The sequence below is a fragment of the Pinus tabuliformis genome, chromosome 1_2, assembly GCF_031772625.1.
Source record: "Pinus tabuliformis cultivar Carrire ecotype Pingquan chromosome 1_2, CPIR1, whole genome shotgun sequence".
Classification (NCBI taxonomy): Eukaryota; Viridiplantae; Streptophyta; class Pinopsida; order Pinales; family Pinaceae; genus Pinus; species Pinus tabuliformis.
Window position 1 is genome coordinate 1,080,107,685 of NC_142298.1, and position 23,602 is coordinate 1,080,131,286.

Below are 23,602 nucleotides of genomic sequence, written 5' to 3' on the forward strand. Positions count from 1 at the left end.
GAGGAATAAGCCAGCTGCACCCCAGAACCATGGGCCACCAGTTAAGGCTTTTTGATAGTCCTCATCGAAGGCAAACACTACGATGAAAAATCCCTTTGAGCATAGCAGAACCTTGCAGTTGTTGGTCCAGTTAGATTGGATCCATTGGTAGAGGTCTGTTGTGCGTGGCCATAGCCCATTAAACCTGCAGATAATGCCATGTTCCGCAAAATGCTGGGTTTGCTCATCCAGCGATGGATGCTTTATTTCTATGGAGGGGGTTTCCTCCAGTTTATCCACCAGGAAAGGCTTGGGAGCTTGAGCAGGTGGAGCTGTTCTCTTAGGCATCTTAGCATGGACAGCATCCTTGTAAGAAAACGCCTTAGCTGAGGATGACTGTCCTGCAGCGCCCCCTCTTAGACGAAGGGTGAGAGCAATGGAGGAATTTCTCTGAATGCTGTAAAAAGACAGGGGGTAGAGATCCTCGAGTTGTTTACCTTCGTGGAGAAGTCGATGTGCTGCAGAGGGAATCCCCAGCTTGATTTCCAGAGCCTGCTTGAGGTCTTGCACTAGATCCGACGCTCTCACCCATTGTAGCAGGGTTTTGCCAGATATAAGCTTGATCTGGATCTGAAATGAGGCAATGCCAGGGCTTCCTGAGCTTCCGTAGCTATTTCCCATCCGGGGGAGCAGACCTTCAGGATCTTGGCCTATCGTAACGGGTCGCTTGGGTAGCAGCATGCTAAAAGCGCAGTTCAAGCTTTCGTCGAACATCTCCAGCTCCTTTTTCGGTGTGGCCTCCCGATTGGAGCCTTTGACCTCGCCGCCACTTCCTTGCTGCTTAGAGTATCCTCTGGCAAGGAGCTCGTGCCTCTTCCGTGCCTTCTCATCCTTGCTAAGATTCAAATTCGTATCAGGCACGCTGGAAAACTTGTTAACAGCGACAGATTGAGAATGGTTGTCCTGAAATGGGAGAGGACAGTCGGGACGGAACCAATCTCCGGTAGGGGGAGCCATCGAAGGAGGGTTCAGGCACTGCATGTGCCAGGAGCTAACGCCGCCATTGCAGAACAACGCGTCACTGTCTGGCGGGACAGTTTTGCAGACCAAGCAAACTTCGACTCCATCACAGGGTAGATCCACATAAACCTCCCTTCGCTTAGAACCATGGCCGCACCTCCAGTGCGGCGCGAACCAGCAAGCGGCGGCAGCTATCTTAACTTGAAACCCTAGGGCTGGAGAAAAATCGCCTGCGCGCTCCATTGACTCCGTCCGCGAAGTGAAACTATTATTATTATAAGATAATAAAGTTATTTTGAAAATGGGTCTTAATATAAAGAATTACATAATATATAGAGGGCAACAATATAAAGGAGTATTTTTTTAATAAAAGGGTATTCAAGTTTTAACAATCCACATTAAAGGAGAATATTTGAAAAATATCTATAGAAGAAATAAGTGATATTTTATAATAAAAATAGCTCCAGTTGACATATTGTTTACGTAAAAACATCAAGGCAAAAACGGAGACTAGTGATGAAAGGTTTCCTTAAACCCGTAGTACATGTGTTTGCACACTATTTCAAATCAAAAGATCGCTCGCAAGAAGAAACATCATAATCTCTATCTGTCCATCTGAAAGAAGTAATTATGTTAGTCCTAAATGTGCTAACCAATTGGTGATCGCTGAATCAAATATAGTTAAAACAAATATTTTTAGCAAACAATACGATATAAGCAATTTACACCTAAATATTGGAGATTATACTTTTACCTCGAAATTCACCGTGCAAACCTTACGTTTTTACGATAGTGACATTGTTTTGGGGTTACCTTGGATGGGAACTCTAGGTTCCTTTATTCTAAATACAAAGAAGAAGTTTTTAACATTTTCTTACAAGAAGAAGAAAATATCGCTCCAAGATTTTACACTAAAACCAAATTCAGTAACACTAGAAGATATCTCAGATATTTCAAAAGTAATGTCTCAAGAAGGTAAAAAAGTATTACAGAATATGCAAAAAGAAATTGACAAAATCAATGTTGACAAAAATGAAGAAGTTTCTCGATTTAAAAACCATAGCAAAAAATTATTGTTGCAAATTAAGAAACTTAAGAAGGACAAGAAGTCATTAGAAAACAAGGTACAACAACTTATCGAGAAAAAAGCATCAAATGTAGGAATTCAAGTTGATGACAAAACAACAAATACCGATCGAGTGAATATGACAACTCAAGAAGACAAGTCAATTAAAGAAACAACACAATTAGATGTTGCAGTTCAGACAATGAACATCCCAAGTGAATGTTCCATAACCATCTCAACAACATCTTTGCCAGAAGAAAATATAAAAATTGGCACATGCCCAGTAAGGAGAAATCAAACCAAAAAAGTTCCATATCGGCATCCGAATCATGAGAACAGACGAATCAACCATGCTACGTATCGGAACTATTCAGACCAGAAACAAAAAATTGATGTTTCAGAGAATAATGATGTAAATCAATCCAGTCTTATGCTAACAAGTCGTTACAAAATTCCAGTGATCAAAATACTATACAAAAGATTAATCTCGGATGGTCTAATCCCTTCTCGGTGCAACAATTTTGTTTGTCACTGAGAAGATCATATCAACTTGTATCAATGAGGATGACTATTCCAAGAGAGAAAGACGTTCGAAGCTGAAAAAGAGATCAAGTCTTTTTTCATCGACAAGCGTTAAGGACAAAGCTCTTTGAGGAAGGAGGCAATGTAATGAATAAAATATATATTAATAGTGTAAAATAATATAAATGATAATAAGCATAAATAATTATTAGTTAAGTAGTAATTAGGTTGAAGAGGCATGTCTAATTGAGACATGACTCTTCATGAAGAGACACTTACTTGGTATATAAGCAAGCCTCTCGTTCTCATTTGTAAATCATTCATTCTTATTTAAACATAATAATATATAATATTTGTATCCTTATGGATATTTGATATTCCAAGACTTTTGGAGTAATTAATTTATAGAAGGAACTTTGTTTGCTTCAGACCTAAGACATAAAATTTAGCAAAATAATCAACTAACCTTAGTCCTTGGACTAGTTAAGATTTAATTTTTTAAAGGACCCACGAATTTTACCTCTGGAAAATTTAAATTTACCTAGGACCTAGGACCTATGAAGGATAAATTGTTTTTCTAACCCTCAAGACATTTTACATCATGATTTTTACATTTTTACATCTCAAGGGGGAAAACCCATTTGAACAAGACCCTCATAGACTACCCATTTCTACGACACAAATATAATCTAGTAGATCAAACAATTTGTAATAAAATAACCTAACCAAATAGTTAGGATTATTCCCAAATCACTTTTAAATAGACTTGATCTAGCACACTAGGACTCCCCTAACATTCTGGTGACAAAATCCATTCTGGCTTTGGGGTAAGGCTGAAAGAAAACTCTGTCGACCATGGATCGGTGAGACAAAAAACCTTCTGGAATGTAGATCGTCATTAAAAAATTAGGTTAACTTGGCAATTATATACACGATATGGATCTGCTGAGATTATTGACAATTTACACATGTAGAAAGGGTTTACAATATAACATGATCAGGCTGATGATGATAGTCGAACGACACGGATACGTTGATCAAGCGCTATCTCTTTTTGCGAAAAAAGGGGGTGCACTGTTATGGGTCATTGACATGTAATGGTCAACATCTAGCTCTACTTGGAGACACATTGCTGCATTATAGGAATGTGAGAATCCAGAATCTGCATCCACGCAACACACAACAAAACATAAGTAGCATCCATCCAAAAATCATCATATAACATTAAGCACAGGAAAGATATAAGCTCTTCATTTATTAACTATCTAGCAACATGAAAAGTAAATCTAATCCTAAAACAGAAATGAAATGCTGAAATGACAAGGTGTAGGGTTAGAAATATAATACAGAGGATGCCCCATGGCATCAGATGTTATCTTTGAAGAATAACTTAAGCATTTGGCCATTCACAGGTAAGTCAAGTGGTTCGCCATCCAATCTGCTCAGGTGGAACAAATTTGGCCCAGCAATGTCTCGGATAATGTATGGTCCCAACCACAAACTGTCAAACTTCTTATGTTTTCTTGGTTTTTCATTCTTATGATCACAAAAATGTACCATATCTCCAACCTGAAAATATCTAGATCGAAATGATTTATCAAAGCTTTTCTTAATGTTAGATTGATTTTTACATATATTATCAAAAGCTGCCCTACGAGTTTCATCCAACTCCACAATTTGATCAATTCTATTTTGAACATCTTTATTAGTGGAAAAATGTTGAAGGAGCTAATAAGCTGGCAATTTCAGGTGCACAGGTAAAGTTACATCCAAGCCATAAACCAATTCAAAGGGACTTTTACCAGTAGATTTCTTTTTAGTGATCCTATCTGCCCATAACGCATAATTGATTTTGCTATCCCAAGATCACTTATTATCTCCTACTATATTTTTGATAATGGTTATGAGATTTGTATTACTTGATTCAGCAAGACCATTACCCTGAGGATAGTAATTTAATGAATGAGATAAGACAATGCCATACTTGAAACAAAAAGATGAAAATTCTAAAGAACTAAAAGCCTTAGCATTATCAGTAGTGATCTTACCAGAGACACCAAATCTAGTAATGATATTATTTTCAATGAAATCCATAATAACATTTTCAGTGGCATTCTTAGCAAGGATGGCTTCAACCCATTTAGTGAAATAATCGGTAGCAGTCAAAATCCATGAGTGGCCATTGCTAGAATTTTCATGAAACTTCCCGATGAAGTCCAAACCCCAATGTTGAAAAGGTCCCTCCACAACAACAAGTTGTAATGGCAGGGCAGCAAACTTCTGTTTCCCAGTGAACAGTTGGCAAGCTTGACAACTTCTAACAAACTTATGCACATCAGAAACAATCGAAGGCCAATAATAACGAGCTCTTAGGATTTTGTGGGAAATAATTCTAGCAGGATAATGACCACCACAAATCCCCGAATGAAACTCAGAAACTAACTCCTTGGACTCAATTTCATCAACACACCTAAGTACTATGCCCTTAGGATTTCTCCATCCAAGGCCATCCTTCATGAAGCAATACTTAGTGGCTTTTAATCTAAGAGCCATTCTCTTATAATTGATTAAATGGTTAGGACATGTAAGATTTACCAAGTAATAAATAATGTCCTTGTACCACTCATGCTCTCCTAATCTTTGCAGCTCAGGCGAAGATAGATCGTTAAGACAAATCAAACTAAGAGCTTTTTCATTACCTTCGGTCATCATTTGAGCCAAGCCTTGGCCTTTGACTAACTTGGTGGTCCTAATCTCTAAATCATATTCTTGTATTCTAGTAACCCACCTAGCACGAGTCCCTAAGCAATCAGTTTGAGTTAATATATCTTTAACCGCAGAATGTGGGACAAAAGCAATGATTTTGGAATAACGCACATAAGTCTTGAAATGCTTAAGAGATTTGACTAAGGCATAGGCTTGCTTTTCCATGGTATTGTATTTTAATTTAGAATTTTGAAGCGCCCTACTCATGAAAGCAATAGGCTGCTCGCGGCCATCCTTATTTTTCTACAATAAGACACCAGCAATGGTATCTTCAGAAGCGAAAGAGAAAATCATGAAATCCTTAGAGTAATTAGGACTAATTAAGACAGGGGCTTTTGCAATAGCGCCTTTGATTTCCTGAAAAGCCTTTTTGCCGTCTTCTTTCCAAACAAATTTTACATATTTTTCTAGAAGACTTTGAATAGGCTTAGCTACTTCCGCGTAATTTGGAAATATCTTCTGAGAAAATTTGTTTTTCCAAGAAAAGACTAAATGGATTTAAGATTATGGGGAAGAGGAATCTTTTGGATTGCCTCAACTCTTTCAGGATCAAGCTTAATTCCATCTTTAGAAATGATATAACCAAGTAATTTCCCTTCAGCTACTCCAAAAACAGAGTTAGCCGGATTTAAAGAAATCTCGTACTCTCTACATCTATCAAAAACTTGCCTAAGATGACTTATATGACTAATACCATCCTTAGAAAAAATAGTAAGATCATCCTGATAGATTTCGATAAATTTCCCAATTAAACCTTTGAAGGCATAATCCATAGCCCTTTGAAACGTAACCCCAGCATTGGTTAATCCAAACGGCATTCTAATATATTCGAAAGTACCCCATGGTGTGGTGAATGTAGTTTTGTGACGATCCTCTTTTTTAACCCATACCTGATTATACCAAAAAAAACCATCTAGCAATGACATCATTCCAGAACCAGTTACTCTTTGCAACATAGTCTCCATGTTTGGCAAAGGGTAATTATCTTTCTTACATGCTAGATTAAGCTTTTGAAAATCGACACAAAGTCTTATTGTACCATTCTTTTTCCTTACAATCACCAGGTTGGAACACCATGTTGAATGCCTCGTTTGAGCAATAATTCCTACTGCAAGCATCTTTGAAAGCTCATTTTGAACCAAAGGGGCTACCTTAGGATTAATCTGCCTAAGCTTTTGATGAAAGGGTTTAGCATTTTCATCTTTCAAAGGGATAGTATGCTCCATGACATCTTCCCTATAACCTTTTAATTCATCATAAGAAAATGCTAAAACATCCCAATATTCATGAAATAAATTGGTTAACTTTTTCTTTCTTCAATGTTAATACCCTGACCAATTTTAATGATCTTTGAATCCTTAGAAGTACCAATGTTTACCTCAATGTATTCGCCTGGATCCATTTTATTTTCCTCTTTCATCTTTGTGGCATCATGCCGATCAAAGTGCTATTCTAAAGCAACCACATTCCTAGGAGTAGGATTTATGATATCTTCATGATCGTCAGATCCATCCTCAGAATCTATCTGAAAATTTTCAAACTCATCCAAATTAGCAAGAAAACGAATCACATGTTTCTCGTCATCAAAAACTTGCTAATGCTCTGAGTTATCTGGAACAGAAGGTCTAAATATAACTTCCATTTTTATCTAATGCTTAAATAGCTCCATCAAATGAGAGTAAAGTAGAAGTAGCTATAGCAAGCTCATCTGCTCAACTATTCTGCTCTCTTGGGATAGCCTCCAAGTCAAGGGCATCAACGTACTCCATAGTATCCCATACAACATTTCTATAGTTCTTTAACCGTTGACTTTTACATGTAAATTTATTTTTAATTTGCATGATAATTAAGTCAGAATCCCCCTTGATGCTAAGCAACTTAACTCTTAAAGCCTTTTCCAACTCAAGACCCAACAACAAAGCTTCATATTCAGCAACGTTGTTGGTTGCTTCGAATTCCAATCGATAGGCAAACTTGAAAATATGACCAAGGGGAGATTTTAATACTATTCCCGCACCTTTACCATGCCTAGACGACGACCCATCAAAATACATGTACCAAACTTTATCCTTGAAACCCCCAATGTTTTTATCAACCTTATCATCGAGAAAAACTATGGAATTAGATAGGATAGCATAATTTCCAATGTCAGAATGTTCTTTAATTATTTCATTATGAGGTCTCCTAGGATCTTCAACATGGAATCTTCTCTCAAGCTCTCTATTAAGTCTCACAAACCCATCCCCTCTAGGAGACGGAATCATAGCATATGACCAATTCATTTGAATACTCCCTCCTAGATCAGAGGCCCATTTTATAGATAAAAGCATACCCCAAGCATCAGGAACATCAACAACGACAATGTCCATAACAATCATAATGTCAAGGTAAACTGATAAATGAACCTGTAAATCCTTGATCAAACCGTGAACTTCAATCTTCTTAGAATCCATGGCACATATATTGTAGTAAGGCCTAGAAAATCTTAAATTAAGTTGTTCCATGACCCTCTTGGTCATGACACAAGCTAACACACCAGAATCCAGCATGCAATTATTCAATTTATATCCATTAACCATCAAAGTAATAAAGAAAGATTGATGATCTTTGTTATCTGAATCTAAACTTTACAAATATATAGGAGCATCTTGATAATCAACCTCTAGTGCCTTCTGTTGAGAAACATTCACTTGAGGAGCTTCAATAGCTTTTAGTAACTTAGCCCTTTGGGAAGGAATTTTCACAATCTCGGAGACAGGAACCCAGATTTTTGCATTATTAAACCAACTTCCCAAATCGACATCTAATCCAGAGTTTGAACCCGGGTTAAAAATTCGAGGGGGAATTTGATTCCCGCTTTGATCTTTATCCCTTCTCTAATAGGTAACAGGTTAAACCTTTATCTTTAGTAATTTCCATGATTCGCTCTGGAGAAGGCTTTTCACCATATAATTTAACCATCATATCATCTTCATTCTCAAAATTATTTATACTAAAAGCTAATGTGAGAGTCATAACATCTCGACTGTTTTCCTTAACTTCCATCCAATCTTTCATAGAAAGAAAATTCTTTACCCACACAATTTATTTGATTACCTACCCCAAGCATTCCATTATCCAAAATTCTTCTAACTATGGGGCAAGTTACCTCCTCATGAAAAGCATCACAAGCCCGACAATAAGGTGGAGCGTCATGGACCAAATTAATATGTTCAAGCGGATTAGGTGGTCTCTGCTCACTAGATTGACCTTTCTTATGCCAATTATTATTTCGATTATTATTATTATTTCTAGGCTGGAAATTTTACGTTTGAGCTCTTTCCATTTAGACCAACCTATTCTGCAAACAAGTTATTTCCTTAGCATGGTTAGAGTTTAATTTCGCTTGGTTAATCTCCATGGTTTCAATTTTTTGCATTAATTTTTGAACAAGGTCATTATCAGATTCTTGAATCTCTTTTCCTTTAGGTTCTTTCAATTTCGTTGAAGCCCTATCAAAACTTGGGATTTCAGACTTCCCAGATGCTGCCTTATCCTTTTCAAGCTCTACTGCTAAAGCTTGACAATCCCTATAATCAAGAAGTTTAGCACGTCTTAACTCATAAGAAGGCTTAGGGCTAAAGGCATCAATATAAAAGTCCCGAAGAGATTTATCAGTAGGTTTATAATCTTGAGGTAATTCCTTAATAATATCATTAAACCTCTTGTTAAATTCTTCTGCGGTCTCATTTTCTCTCTTTTTAATGATACTGATAGCTTTTACGAGATGTCTCCCTTCTCTCTTATCTCCATACTTTTCCTTAAAGGCATTAACAATCAATTGCAAAGAATCAAATGAGTTTTGAGGCTTTTCCGTAAACCAGTCTAAAGCATTGCCCTCCAAGGTAAGAACAAAAAGGGTCATTTTTACATCTTCATGATTAAAATCAGCAGCCCTTGCATACTTACCCAGCCATGAACTAAAAGATTTTAGATGAGAATTAGTGCTAATTTCATTATTTCCCTGAAAGATAGGCAACTTATCCATCCCATGCTTTGGAATATCAATGGGATAACCTTGAATGTTAGCAAAGTTACAAGGGGCGAATATGTCCATGATGTCATGCTCGATCGGACTAGTAAAAAGTAAATGGATATCAGAGAGGGCTTCTTGTTCAAAATTAACAAGAAGGGTACGAGAAGAGAGTTTGTGTAATCATACTCTGAGAGCCCTTTCAGGATCAGGAGCAGGATTAACCAAACTACTTGGATGTCTTCTACTATACACTCTTGTAGAAGATAGATGAAGTGGAGTCGCCACCCAGACAAAAAGTCTATCACGGAATAACCAGAAAGCAAGGAGCCAAGGGCAAGGAATTTATCCTGGTGAGAGGCAAAAGGGATGAGAGGAAAGAAATGAGATGAATGTCGAAGAAACCAAGGACAGAAAAACTCTATCCCCGGCAATAGTGCCAAAAAATGTTGTCGCACAAAGTGTCTAGGCAACGCGACAACGCTCAGAGTAAGGGTTGTCACTCTTAAATCCTTACTCACTCCGTTTAGACTCTCTCCTAGACAAGTCAAGGGGGGTAGTCCCTAGGTAAATGGATGAGAAAGCCTGTGGATCACGGGCTCTAGGAGATTTTAAAGATGGACAACTTGATGAATCTAGATGATTAAAACAGATTGATAGATTAAACGCGAACGTAAACAAGACACGACCACAAGATAGAAACAAATATAGACTAGTGCCTCTGATATTTAAATTAACCATCAATAAAACAAGCTATCCAGAACGATTTTCAATATGTGATGAAAAAGTGACAATAACATTGCAGCATGCAAAGAATTCTAGATCTAAAATGATTATCGTTAATGACCAAGAATTAATCAATCTTTTCCAAAACCCAATATGATTTATCGCACTAGACTATAGAAGAATCGTGAGAATTGCATTTAATAACACTCAGGAACTTTAAATTTTAATTTTAATTATTCCTTAGGCAATAATGTTTAATGGTAGCTGAAAAATTTAAAATCTTTTAATGCAACGGAAAAATGAAAAATTTTAATGGGCCATAGGCCACATTTAAATTTTTCTTAACGTTAAAGCACAAACCCTTTTTATTTTATTTTAAAATCCTTACTCACCAATGTTTTAAAATTTTTATGATTTTTAAATGTTTAGGATTTTAAATATTTTAGATTTTTTTTAACTTTTGAAATTTTATATTTTTTAGATTTAATTTTTTTTTTTCTTTTTTCAGAATTTTAAATTTTTAGGATTTTAGAGTTTAAAAAATAAAAATCATAAAATTAAGAAAATTAAAAGAAATTAAAAATTAAAAAAATTAATTAATTAATTAAAAAAAAAAACAAAAATCGAAATTTTATGAAACCCAATGAATCCTAGCTATAAGGTTAATTAAAAATAAAATCAATTTTTTTTTTTTAAAAAGGACTAACCCTAACTCTAAGACAAAACAAAATAAAAAATGAAATTGAATTGTTTTGAAGTGTTTTTGTATACAGGTGTGGCAGCGGTAAGAGCTTTGAGAAGGATGGATTGTGTGCAGGCTACGGGTTGAAGACTGGATGGCAGAAAGGGTTTGCATGAGGAGCAGCTCTAATGGAGATTGCGCGCAGGTGGAGAGGGACGATGGGGAAGGCTGCGTATGGAGCAGGTATGGTAGCAGGCAAGGAGCTGCGTGAGGGACACGTGCAAGTCCAGGTGAGCATAGGCAGTGAGAGGATGAAGGAGGACGCAAGCAGAAATGAGAGGCTGCGAATAGGTTTGGAGATGAGGAAAGAGCAGCTAAAGGTTTAAAAATGTGTAGTCAGCGTTTGAGGGTCGATGAGGAAGGGAGGACGGGATGGACGCAAGGGGAATGGACAGCAGCGAAGATGACAAGAGGATGAAGGTGTGATGCAGGTTTGGCAGCAGTCGAGGAGGAAGGAGGCTACGATAGAGGGTTTGAGGGTTGCGTGCAGAGGTATGGCAGTGGATGCAATGCGCAGTAGACACAGCGAGAGTAGCAGCAAGGATTAGGTGGGCAGCAAAGGCTGGAGGTTGATCAGCGAATGGGCAGTTGCGTTATGATGGGGAGGAAACGCAGGTTGATAGTGGGAGATGGAAGGAGCTATGGCCATAGCTGAGAGGGTTTTTTTTTTTAATTTGAATTTGCACAACAAACCATGAATCAGGCAACAAATAAATCTGCAAAAATGATAGCCCAAAACCCGAGAATCTTATTCAAAATGTTGAATTCTTCTGCTTTAATAATGAAACCCTTAAAGATTTTCCAGATTTAATTAAAATATCAAATCCATCTACTTCAAATTTGACCCTGAAACCCTCACTAAAATTCCAGATCTGAAAACTAAATTAATTCCCTGAAAAAAATGATGCTAATGGACCTTCAGAGATCCAGATCTTACTCGTTGGGGCCTAGATCTGGACTCTGCACAACCTTCAGCTTCGGATCTGCAACATGTACCTGAAAACATAAATAGTTAGAACCCGAAAATGCAAAAATAAATGAAACCCCAGAAACCCTAAGTCAGAAAAATAAAAAAAATTACAAATCTATGTACATAAATGGCAGATCTATCAGATCTAGGGAGTGTGGGTCCGACTTCGCTCCCAGATCTGATGATTTGCAGCTCCCAACAACCAGATCTGACAATTTAGCACATAAAAATTAAAAAATTTTAAATTTTGGAGAAGGTACTAAGCTTGAAACCTGTTGAAGCCCCGAAAATCAGGTCTACAACAAGGGGGATACCCATCCAATCTAGACCTTGGTTAGCAGCTCCTTTTTCGTTTGGTATAGTGGGTCTGATTGGGGATATGGGACCAGTTTCCCAATTTATGTGTGTGTGTGTGAAGAATTGATATTTCCCTTCTAAAAGTTCCTAAGTGAGATGCTATAACTCTAACTCTAGTCTAATAACATGTAAATGGTATTCTAATAAGAAGAAATATCTAAGTCTACACTAACCCGGGGTGTAATCCTTTTGTTAAGCGATCTAAAATGATTTCATATAACAATTGATAATAAAGATCATTTAACTGTTATGAGAAAAGAATTCAATATAGATAAACCACTTCGTATAAAAAGTTAGACGAAACAGTTGTGAAAGGCATATCACATAATAAGCTATTCATACATTAAACATAAATAGCTATCACCATACAAAAGTGCCAAATGATAACTCAATCATTCACACATCAATATATAAACAACTGAACTTGAATATCACTTTTAACACAAAGGCAAAAATAGTTAAGAGATAGAAGTACCATTTATAACTAGTCCTACTCATGAGCTTCACGCGATAATGATTTATCCCTTCGTAATCCAACATCCACTAGTAGTACAGAAGTGCAACATCAGTAGCAGATATTAAACACAGATATCAATAAATCATGTTCCATTCATTCATCAAAACCTCCACAGAGGGTACAAAAGTGCATGTTTTGGGGATAAGTTTTTGACAAATTTCAGGACCCTTCTCTAAATGCACGAGAAGGGTTTAAATACTACTAACTAAATCTTAAAATAACTTATTACAAAAATGTAGGATGCGGTTTAAATTACCATCCTCACTTTGGGAAAAAATAAACAAAATTAAAACTAAAACTGAATCTAAAATTAAAATTACTAACTATTTATGTATCTACTCCTTGAAGTCGCACGCGTTCAACATCTGTTTGAGAAGAATCGGCTGACTGATTTTCGATTTTAGCTGTGCTGCGAAAACAGAATCGACAAGAGCTGGCGCCATCTTCTTGGCAGAATTGATGATACACTTGAGAGTCATCCACTGGCTGTGTGGCTTTAAGTTTCACTTCTTTTACTTCTAGCGTTCTTTTTACAATTTTCTGGGCTTACAAGTGACTGAGCACTCGGAAGCTTTCCTTTTCAAGAAGTTTTGCCCAACGATCGGAAACTGCCTCCGTTTCTTGATCCGAGCTTCCTTGGTGCGTTTTTCACCCTTTGCGCATTTTCTTTTAGCGAATATAAAGCTCAAATTTTTGTGAAAATAATGATTCTGTAAGCTCTTGACCCTGAGTTTTAAATTGTCTGTTTGTGATGTGAGCGTTGTCCGGTACCTCTGTGTATGGAAGAATTTTGGGCCTCGCCACCATCCTGTGTAAGAATGAACAAACCAGTTCTGTGATGGACGCCTCAGAAGAACTATGTGAACCTGCAGTAGCCTTGACTTCCATTACTCTGGGATTCTCTTCCTCAAGTAGATTGTACATGCCTTCCCATGTAGCAATACCAACGTCTCTGTTACAGGCGGTGTCTGTATACAAGAGCGCCATTTCTTTCTCTTCAGAGCTCAGGGCTTTGCCTTTCTTTCCCATAGTATTCTGCGTACTGCTTTGTATCGTTCTCTGCTCTTTGTTCCTGCAATTTACAAGTGAAGTGAGAATAATGATAAGAAAAGGTGACGAGAAAGTCTTAAATGTTGAAGACATATAAAGTATACCACCTTACGTGAAATGACTTCTTGATAAGCACAAAACCCTATTTCATTCGGCAACTAACTCATTATTTAGCATTAAAGCGCATAACTAGGTCTCGGTTTATGGAAAATACGTTTTTGAACAACGAGCCCGAAAGATCTGCGATGAAGCGATTTTGCGATTTGCTTCGCAAGATCGCAACATCGCAGAATCACCACATCGCTTGCTTGCTATATCGTAAATTCATAATATCGCATTGTCACTCAATCGCAAAATTGGAATATCGCAATATTGCATTATCGCAATTTCGCAGGAGCGTGGCATATGACAATTTTCGTTAATCTGTTTTCTGCAAAATGCGATTTGCGATATGCGCCATCACATATCGGTAGTTTAAAGTTTTTCAACGTAAGCGGTCTTTGATGCATGCGATGCGACATATGTTTGTAGTTCCGTATCGCAATCTCGCAGTTTTAGAATTCAACTTTCAAGGATGTACCCTATTATCCTTTTGCGATGCGATATTTCCTAAGGAATAATTCTACTTTATCATAAAACTTAAGCTTTTTTAGATTTTTCAAAGGTATTTTCTTAATTTTTTGACGGTAAGTTTTATTGAAAAAGGAAATACAAGCACTAATTGATTTTTTTTAATTTTGACCAAGGGTCCCCACTTATTTAGTATTAGTAATAACACTAAATAAGAAGGGGGGTTGTTGCTGGCCACAACAAAACCCTTCATGCATCACGCATAAAAATATCTTATGATAAGCCCGGGATAAAAATCAAGCTAGGCTCTTCAAGAAATGTGGATCGGGAGTTGGCTGGTTCAGCGAAGAACTTCTCCGAACGACCGATGATCTAATAATCAAGGATTTTCCTGCAAAACTCAATTCAGTCGTCAACATAAAACAAGAAAACGATAATAAAATTCAGATTTAATAGAGATGCCTGCTATTATATTCAAAACTTAAATTACCATTCAAACTCTAGCGACTGAGCAAAATACCTGTACTCAAATCGCTCTTCAGAAAGCTATATCGATGGCCAAAAAGAAATATATGCATGAAAATAATACATCTTACAGCATTTCCATGAAGAGTAACACCAACAGAAGTTAACCCCAAAGTCTTTCTTTATTGCTCATAAAAAAGATTACAAGAGAGAGCTTTTCACTTAGTACATGATCAAAAGACCGGATGATCTCAACTGACAAATGACCCCCTATTTAAAGAGAAATTTCCCAACAACTAATTCGAGTGATCCTTGTCAAAGCGATCTCGACCGTTGATAAGGATCAAAATTTCTTTTAATCTCATTCGTTGAAATTTTAAATATTGACGAAATGTCGAATTTTTCAATTAAATACATTTTAATATATTCAAATAATAAAATTTTGCATTTATTTCCTCAAAACTTTGACTTTGACTTAACCCCAAGGACCTAAGACATAAAATTTAGCAAAATAATCAACTAACCTTAGTCCCTAGACCAGTTAAGATTTAATTTTTTAAAGGACCCACGAATTTTACCTTTGGAATATTTAAATTTACCTAGGACCTAGGACCTATGAGGGGATAAATTATTTTTCTAACCTCAAGACATTTTACATCATGATTTTTACATTTTTGCATCTCAAGGGGGGAACCCATTTGAACAAGACCCTCATAGACTACCCATTTCTGTGACACAAGTATAATCTAGCAGATCAAGCAATTTGTAAGAAAATAACCTAACCAAATAGTTAGGATTATTCCCAAATCACTTTTACATAGACTCGATCTAGCACACTAGGACTCCCCTAACACTCTGGTGACAAAATCCATTCCGGCTTTGGGGTAAGGCTGAAGGAAAACTCTGTCAACCATGGATCGATGAGATAAAAAACCTTTCGGAATGTAGATCGTCATCAAAAAATTAGGTTTACCTAGCCAATTACATACATGACACGGATTTGCTGAGATTATTTACAATTTACACATGCAGAAAGGGTTTACAATATAACATGATTAGGATGATGATGATAGTCGAACGGCATGGACACGTTGATCAAGCGTTATCCCTTTTTGCGAAAAAAGGGGGTGTATTGCTATGGGTCGTTGACACATAGTGGTCAACAGGTGTAAAATGCAATAGAACCTCTAGGTACATTCATTCATTCATTCATTATCCCTAGTAACACATGCAAATTTCCCAATAATGTCCAATGTTAAGACCAAATTTCATTAATTAGGGCACATTAAAAACCATGAGATGACATTCCATGCATTAGACATTAATCAAATATCAAAATATAGCATTAAACATCACTTACAAGACAATGAAGAATATATCCATCCATCAGAGGCCAAAAAGAAGCTCCAGGAGAGATAGCAAAGTTTTTCAAACATCAAAATGCATTTACATCATCCAAATCCAACCACTAATTGCACGTCCAAAATTCTCAATAAGAGAGATTGAAAACCCAAAGTGTGATGGATAGAATGAGAATAGGTCTCATCTATTTATACATGAGTTATGAGTTCAAAAATGAAAAGTCAAAACCCCTCCAATGCCTAAAATGTCTAGTAACCAATCCATAGTTACAAGCCAACCATGATAGCTCAAAAACTAAATCGAACAAGCCTTTTTAATCCCACGCAAGGATAACGTGGAGGCCTAGAAGGGCTGGGTTGAGGCCTCATGTGCTAAATATGAGACTGAGGGCCTCAAAAATAATGAAGAAGAGGGGGGTGCCGTCCAAATGTTGCAAAACATCTCCAAAAGCCAATTTGGGCTCTGTGGGCTCCAAATGGGTCTCATGGGTCTCCACGTGGCTCATAATCAAGCCAATGATCCATCAATGAGGGCTAGAATATGACACATGCCCTCACATGTCTCCCTAGGAAAGACATAACCTCCTCTAGGTCCCAGATCAGCTGTTAAGTGTTGGGTGCAATGTGTGGCCAATTGGAAAAGTAGTCCAAGTGCATCATCATCTTTATATAACTAAGGCACGAACAAGCAAGTGGTGGTGTTGAAGAAGCGCATGGCATGGCAATCAATGCTCTACATGGCTAGAGGCCCATGGCTCTCAACGTTCACCCTGTAAATGTCATTGTGATGATCTGGAGGGCTTGGATCCCATATAGGGAGGCCAATTCCAAGATGAAAACCTACCTGCAATCTTGTATAAGATCCAATGCGTCTCCTCACCTTCCAATACAATGGTTCATTAGTGCAATTGAGTAGATAATCTTACTAATTAAGGCCAGAAGTGGACACTTCATAGTGGCTTTCCCTTTCAAATGGGCTTTGAACATGTATTAGTCTTACCTTCCCCGACAAGCAAGGTTAATGAAGGACCCTATTAGGTGGTTTCAACCTCTAAGGGAATGACAGGTCCATGGTACATCCATCAAATGGAAAGAGTCATGTGAAATAGTGATGGAATGGAGTGGGGGGGCAAAGAGAATGCTCCAAGCCACATGCCATGGTACAAGGGTAGCTATGATTAGGGAGCCCATACCTTGGGTGTATGAATGTAGGAGGGAGCAATCGTGATACATTAGTTACCCGACCTTTGTTTTTTCCACCATTCTTCATATGCCTTTTGACTTCTATTCATTTTTATTGATTTTTCTTCATTTCACTGCTAAGGGCTCAAGGGGACGAGAGTGTGATGTGTCAAATAAAGCGGTGGTTACCCTCTTACGGTATGGCATTTCATCACCCACCAGGGGTTGGGACAATCATGGATTCCTTAATGATGCAAGGGGCATTCACAGGGGTAGGAACCAAGGTGATGGCTACAATGACAGGGGATAAAGCTCATGTTTAGTTTTTTCTCATGTGCTAAATTTTATTGTCCTGGCCATCTTTTGCATTTTGTGGTACATTTCCTATTGCATTTGGCCATCTTATGCTTTTATCTTTCCTTTTAGTTGCATCAACCTCCGAGCCATTGTTCTAGGCCTGACCCAAGGTGTGGACAAGGGGAAGGCAAGGCTAACCTCTTGTGGACACAATGGACAAATGTGGCCCCAAATGGGGAAAATGTGAAAAGGGCTTGTAATGAGCGGAGGGGAGTGAGATGTATGGTATCAGGAAGTGGGACCACGCAACCACAACCGGGATTTCCCATGTAGTGCCACTCCTAAAGCTAGTAGCCAATAAAGAGATCCCACAGGACTAGGATACAAGATTAACCCGCGAATTGAGGTAAGGAAACAAGAGTACAATCAAAGGCCCTTTCTTTCCTCCAAGTCCCCCCACTAATCCATGCCCAAGTGTGCCCAATAAAAGCAAGCATAAACACACAATTACATAATAAAAAATCATGCCTTTGGGGTTGGACGGCCCACCTTCAAACATACGATCATGACAGATGAGAGAGGGCTCAATCGTTGGCTCAGGTGGCAGAGAACGGTAGCACATCGAGCTATCACATGGCTGCAAGGGGCTGTTGGTTGTCGGCCGAAGACAAAACTAGGAGAAAATTTCTCCTATAGGGGTTACCAACTGGTGGTGGCTCGATGGGTAACAATGACCTAGGGAAGTGTGGCTACTAATTAACATATTAACCATGGCTTTAATAATTAGTATACACATAATACATATTTAAGAATGTTACATGGACTTAGTCAATATTTGATTCCATAAGGGACTCGTACGATGTTTTTATATCAACAAAAGTTTGTGGTCACAAAATGTATTGGTGAAACATTTGGGTTGTTAAATTTACATTTTTTGTATTTTTTGGTGAGGTGGGGGTCAAAAAGGCATTAGACATGTAACACTTGTTAACATCATTCTTGGGAGTCATTAATATTTATGCCACTCATGGTGAATGTAATGTTATATTTGCAACTAAGGTTTTGGTAAACTAGCAACGGTATAAATGTCCATATAATGATTTATGGGCTATGAAATGTTGCAACACTATTTATAAAATATATCTTTAATTTTCCTTCTATCATCTCTATAAATATGTGCACTGTAAATTTTAACAAACTATACCCTAGAAATTGGAATATAGCACAATGGCAACTTCACTATTTTACCATATAGCTTATGCACAACAACCTTGGTGCCTCAAGAGCCCTTTACCACATCATCTAGGAAGTGTGGCCTTCTGCACAAGCACTGTTCTTCCCTCAAGTTTATTTCCAATAGACTAGCAAATATCCAACATCACTCATCAGCAATGTATATGCCATATATACAAAATCCTGGGGACAGGCCTACCTGGTAGTTAAAATAAAAATAAATATAACTAATTATCGTTTCTAACAACCACATGCCCAACATAGAACTCCACTAAACCATCGTACCTTATTCACAGTGTAATTCAACTTAATGGACCACTGCAAGGAATAACTTCTTAGGGATTATGATGATGAATATTTTCATTCAATAATCAAGATTACCACATGTATAGTCATTGACATGAAAATTGTCCATACTCCAAATAGCTTTATAAGTTTTTCCTAATCACATGGAGATTACCACCTTGTTCCAGGATAATCTTTTACATATTAGATGCATAATATTACATGTAACACAATCTACTACCTCTCGTACTTCAGCATCTCGCTCACCATATTCTCTCCCTTTAATAATAGAGCTGAGTGCCAAATTTCCATAATCAGGCGAGGCGGTGACTTTTGCCAATCAACCACCTGGAATTATGTGCAACATATGCTCATTATTAGAAACTTAACTTCTTGAAGATAATTTGCAAGACAAATAACTCCAGTTGCAACTATCAGGTTATGTTGGTGTAACTGATAGATGGTGTACAGCATAGTTCATACCCCTGTTGTCCCTGCTATGGAGGCTTGCACATACCATACAAAGTATAAGCTCTAGGGGTATGAATCCTTGTTGATTGTTTGCATTGCAATAGGAAACGCTAGAGGTCTTCATAAACAAGTAGTGTCCCTTTGCCAAAAGGAAACTAATCTGCACTAATGATGTCTTCTCTATAACCTATTTCTATAAGCAGTTCCAAGTACCAAAGACAAAAGCATGTAATGCAAAAGATAAAAGTGCAACATATAGTTTCTAATTCTCTAACAAAAATAAAATTGTGAACCAAGCATTTAAACTTGTATGACAAATGTGCCAGGAAAAGTTGTGAAGTGTTATAAATAAGGTCCATGCTGCAACTTAGACTTGAACTATAGCAACTGATGGACAAGAATATGGAATAACTGTGGCAAGGCCCCAAGAAAAAAAATTACGTTTTTCACTTATATATTGCAAGATTCATTATGTAGGACACAATCTTAATACTATACTGAAAAGGGTTATATTACATTAATACCAAATAATCGCATGCGGAAGAAAACCGACAGTCATGGCATTTTCAAGATAAAAGGATATGCAATAGTCAACTGCATTTACACTGCATTTTGTCATAAATACTCGTGAGAATTACAAATTCCATAAGATATGAGAAAATTATAAATAATTACTAATGATGTTTAATATTCAAGAGATTGATACTCTGAAATCTATCAATATATTATATGAAGGCATAAGGGACTAACCTATGGATTTATCCCACTCACTCTTTATCTTTCACTTCAGCTTCCACATCTACAACCATTACTGAGGGCTCTGCAAAAGGTAGTCAAACAACCAGATATAAGACCTCCTTGTAAGGATGATAATTACTTATTTTACCAATGACAAAGAAATAAAGAAAAACTGATGAGTCTAGGCATTGGTACACTTGCACAGCAATAAATAAACATCACCTCAACAAAATAAAAAGGTGCAAAGTCCACTTTAGATGCTGCAACGATTTATACATATTATAAAAAATTGAAAATTTTAGACCATAAACAAATTATTTAGAGATGAATCGAATATGGTTTGTTGGGAGATACAGCAATCCTAATGCTCCCCTATTTCTTTTGCTTAAAATATAAATATCGGTAACTAAGAAGCTACACCTGCTAGGTTTCTGTGACATTCATACCTTTACAACATAATTGCACAAAAATTGAACAGTATAATAAGAATCCAACTAGTTGCCAGAACGTGCAGCAGTTCTTGTATCCATTTGTGGACAAGTACATACTATTTGCTAATTCCAACAACATTAATGACGTTGTTTCATACCCTAGAAAATGCCTGTATGATTCGAATTGATTTCTATTCCATAGTCTACAAAAACTGCACAATACATATTTTGTTTCGTAATTCATATCAAGTTGGTTGGTATATCATCACTCTCATCAGGTAAGTTGGTAAAGGCAATAAATGCAATGGACACTAGATGATTATGAAGCGACCATAAAGTGTAGGCATGTTGAATCTCTAGGTAAGAACATAGCCAACTATATTGGTGAGATAGCAAAGAACATGGACGTAATGTCATTATAGGCCAAATAAAATATATAGCAATTGTAGACGGAATAGCTTGGAATATTTAAGGAACTAAGGACTATACCCATAGGCAGACTGTTAATAAGAACTATAACGAAAGACTTGCTTCCTAAATATTTAAAGATGACTAGACATCTATCATAAAGAAATCCAATACTTTTGACAGCCTAATGGCAATTACCTAACGTATAATTTTTCAGTGGAGACAGTTACCCCCTTGAGAATGCATGGTTCATTTTGCATTTTCATGGGCCTTTCTTGTCTCAGCAGCACAGCTGAAGATCCTTGGAATCCCGCAGCAATTTGATGGAAGGCCTTGTTCCTAGTCCAAACTGGGGCTGTTACACACCACTTTGTGGGTGATATCCCCAAGGGAATTTTTTCTCCATGATGGACTTCAGCCGGCAGCCGGCAGCCCCTTGCAACCTCCTGCTAGCTCGTTGTGTCATTTCTCTGCCACCTGAGCCAGCCGTGTGGTCCCTCACCCACCTGTATTGATCGTATGTTTGAAGCTGGGCCTCTCGAATCTAAAGGTATGTCCTGTCATTTGGTAATTGAGTATTGGGTTTACTTCTTATGGGTATTTTTGAGTGTGGATTGATGGGGGGATTTGGCAGAAAGGGTGGGCTTAGTTTGTGCTCTTGTCCCCTTGATCTCTTTTGGATGTTACCCTTGGATCTTAGCCCTGTGGGATCTCCTTTATCGACCATTTGATTCTAGGGTGGTACTACTTGGGAAAACCCGACTTTGGATGCATGGTCCCACTTCTTTATTCGCATATATCACTCCCCTTCCACTCACTATACCCCCATTCATCATATATCCCACCTAGGTCCACATTTCCATCATAGTTCCACATAGGGAAGGCCTCACTATCCCCTTGCCCCCACCTTGGGTCAGCCATAGAATGATGCCCCGGAGGTTGAAGCAACTAAAAGAAAAAGAAAAAAGCATAATTGGCAACATTTAACAGGAAATTGTACCACAAAACGCAAAATATGGTCGGGGCAAAACTAATTACCACGTAGACAAAAGCCAATACATGAGCTCTACCCCAATCCATGGTCATCACCCTAGTTCCATAGGCCCTAGATGAGCCTCCTTTATCAGTCAGGAACCCATGATTGTCCCAACCCTTGGAGGACAATGAACCGCCCTACCTAAATGGGGGTAATCATTGTTATATCTTACACATCATGCTCTTGTCCTTTCAACCCCGAGCAGTTAATGAAAGAAAATTCATAAAAGGCAAAAGGCATATAAAGAAGGGTGGAAAAATCAAGGTCGGGCCATCTCATGTACCACAATTTCTCCCTCCTACACATTACATACCCAGGTGTGGGCTTCCCCTTATCCAACTACCCATATGCCCCAATATGTGGCCCAGGGTTGCCCCTCTCATTCCCTATTCCATTCCACTTATTTATCACTTGCCACCCCAATTAGAGGGATGTACCTTAGACATACTGTCCCCTTCAAGCGTTGAAACCACCTAATAAGGTACTTGGTTAACCCCCTTTGGAGCTTGGAGACACTAGCACATGCCAAAACCCACTACGAAAGGGCATGCCATTATGAAGTGCCCACGTTGTTATCCATGATTTGTAAACTCTTTTTACCCGATTACTTTAATGAGTGGTTGTACTGGAAGCCTAGGGGATGCATTGGATCTTATGCAGGATTACATGTGGTTTCCATTTGGGTTTAGTCTCCCTATAGGGGATCCTAAATCCACAGGCCTACATTGGCACATAAAGGGTATGCAAATAGAGCCATTGGCCTCCACAACAATAAAAAACATTCCACAAATCTTCATTGATGCTCAGACACTACTAGCAATCCACTTTTGGGATGATGGTGATATGCTTGGTACATTATGCCCAACAGACCCCCATAGGAGCCAAACACTCTTGGCACGTGTCCCAGGACTTGTACGATGTCATGGCAGCATTCATTCCACCACTCGAACCCTTGCAGAGGATCTACAGGCATCTTTGATTCATATGAAGACCCATGGGATCATTTATGTGCCCTCAGACCCAATGGGAGCACCATAGGTCTACTACTTGGAGAACAAGGGGCCACCCCCTTGTCCATCATATTCCAAGGAATTTATTCCTCAGTATGGCACTTCAAGACATTATTAGGCCTTTGGAGGGCCCCACGACATGTACATATTATTATTCGACCCCTTGTGAGGCTTTTTTTTACACTTGTGAGCTAGTTTGTTGGGCTTGTCACCAATGGGGGTTTTATTTGCGTATTATTTTATCATTAGGGGCTAATGTAGGCTCATAGGCTAATTCGAACTCCTTAGGAGGCTATATATTGATGTTAGATACATTCATTTGGATCATCACTTGACTTGGGATCTCTCTAATCTGCATTTTTTCCTTGCGGGATATTTTTTGGAGATG

General features: G+C 37.9%; 1 protein-coding gene across 4 annotated transcripts in view; it reads right to left on the bottom strand.

Annotated features, from left to right (window-relative positions):
- Positions 1-23,602, bottom strand: part of LOC149209881 (uncharacterized) — a 285,654-nt gene that overhangs the window by 65,050 nt on the left and 197,002 nt on the right. The window contains exons 6-7 of one of the 4 annotated variants that reach the window (XR_016252911.1): positions 20,342-20,411; positions 11,771-11,829 (exon numbers count right to left, since the gene is read on the bottom strand). Coding sequence is in view for 3 of the 4 variants with exons in the window: in XM_089396537.1 (XP_089252663.1) it covers positions 20,359-20,411 (53 nt within the window). In the remaining variant the exon portion in view is untranslated. Of the gene's footprint in view, positions 1-11,770; positions 11,830-19,324; positions 20,197-20,341; positions 20,412-23,602 lie in introns of those variants that run through there. The other 3 variants (XM_089396536.1, XM_089396538.1, XM_089396537.1) reach the window with 3 other exon arrangements.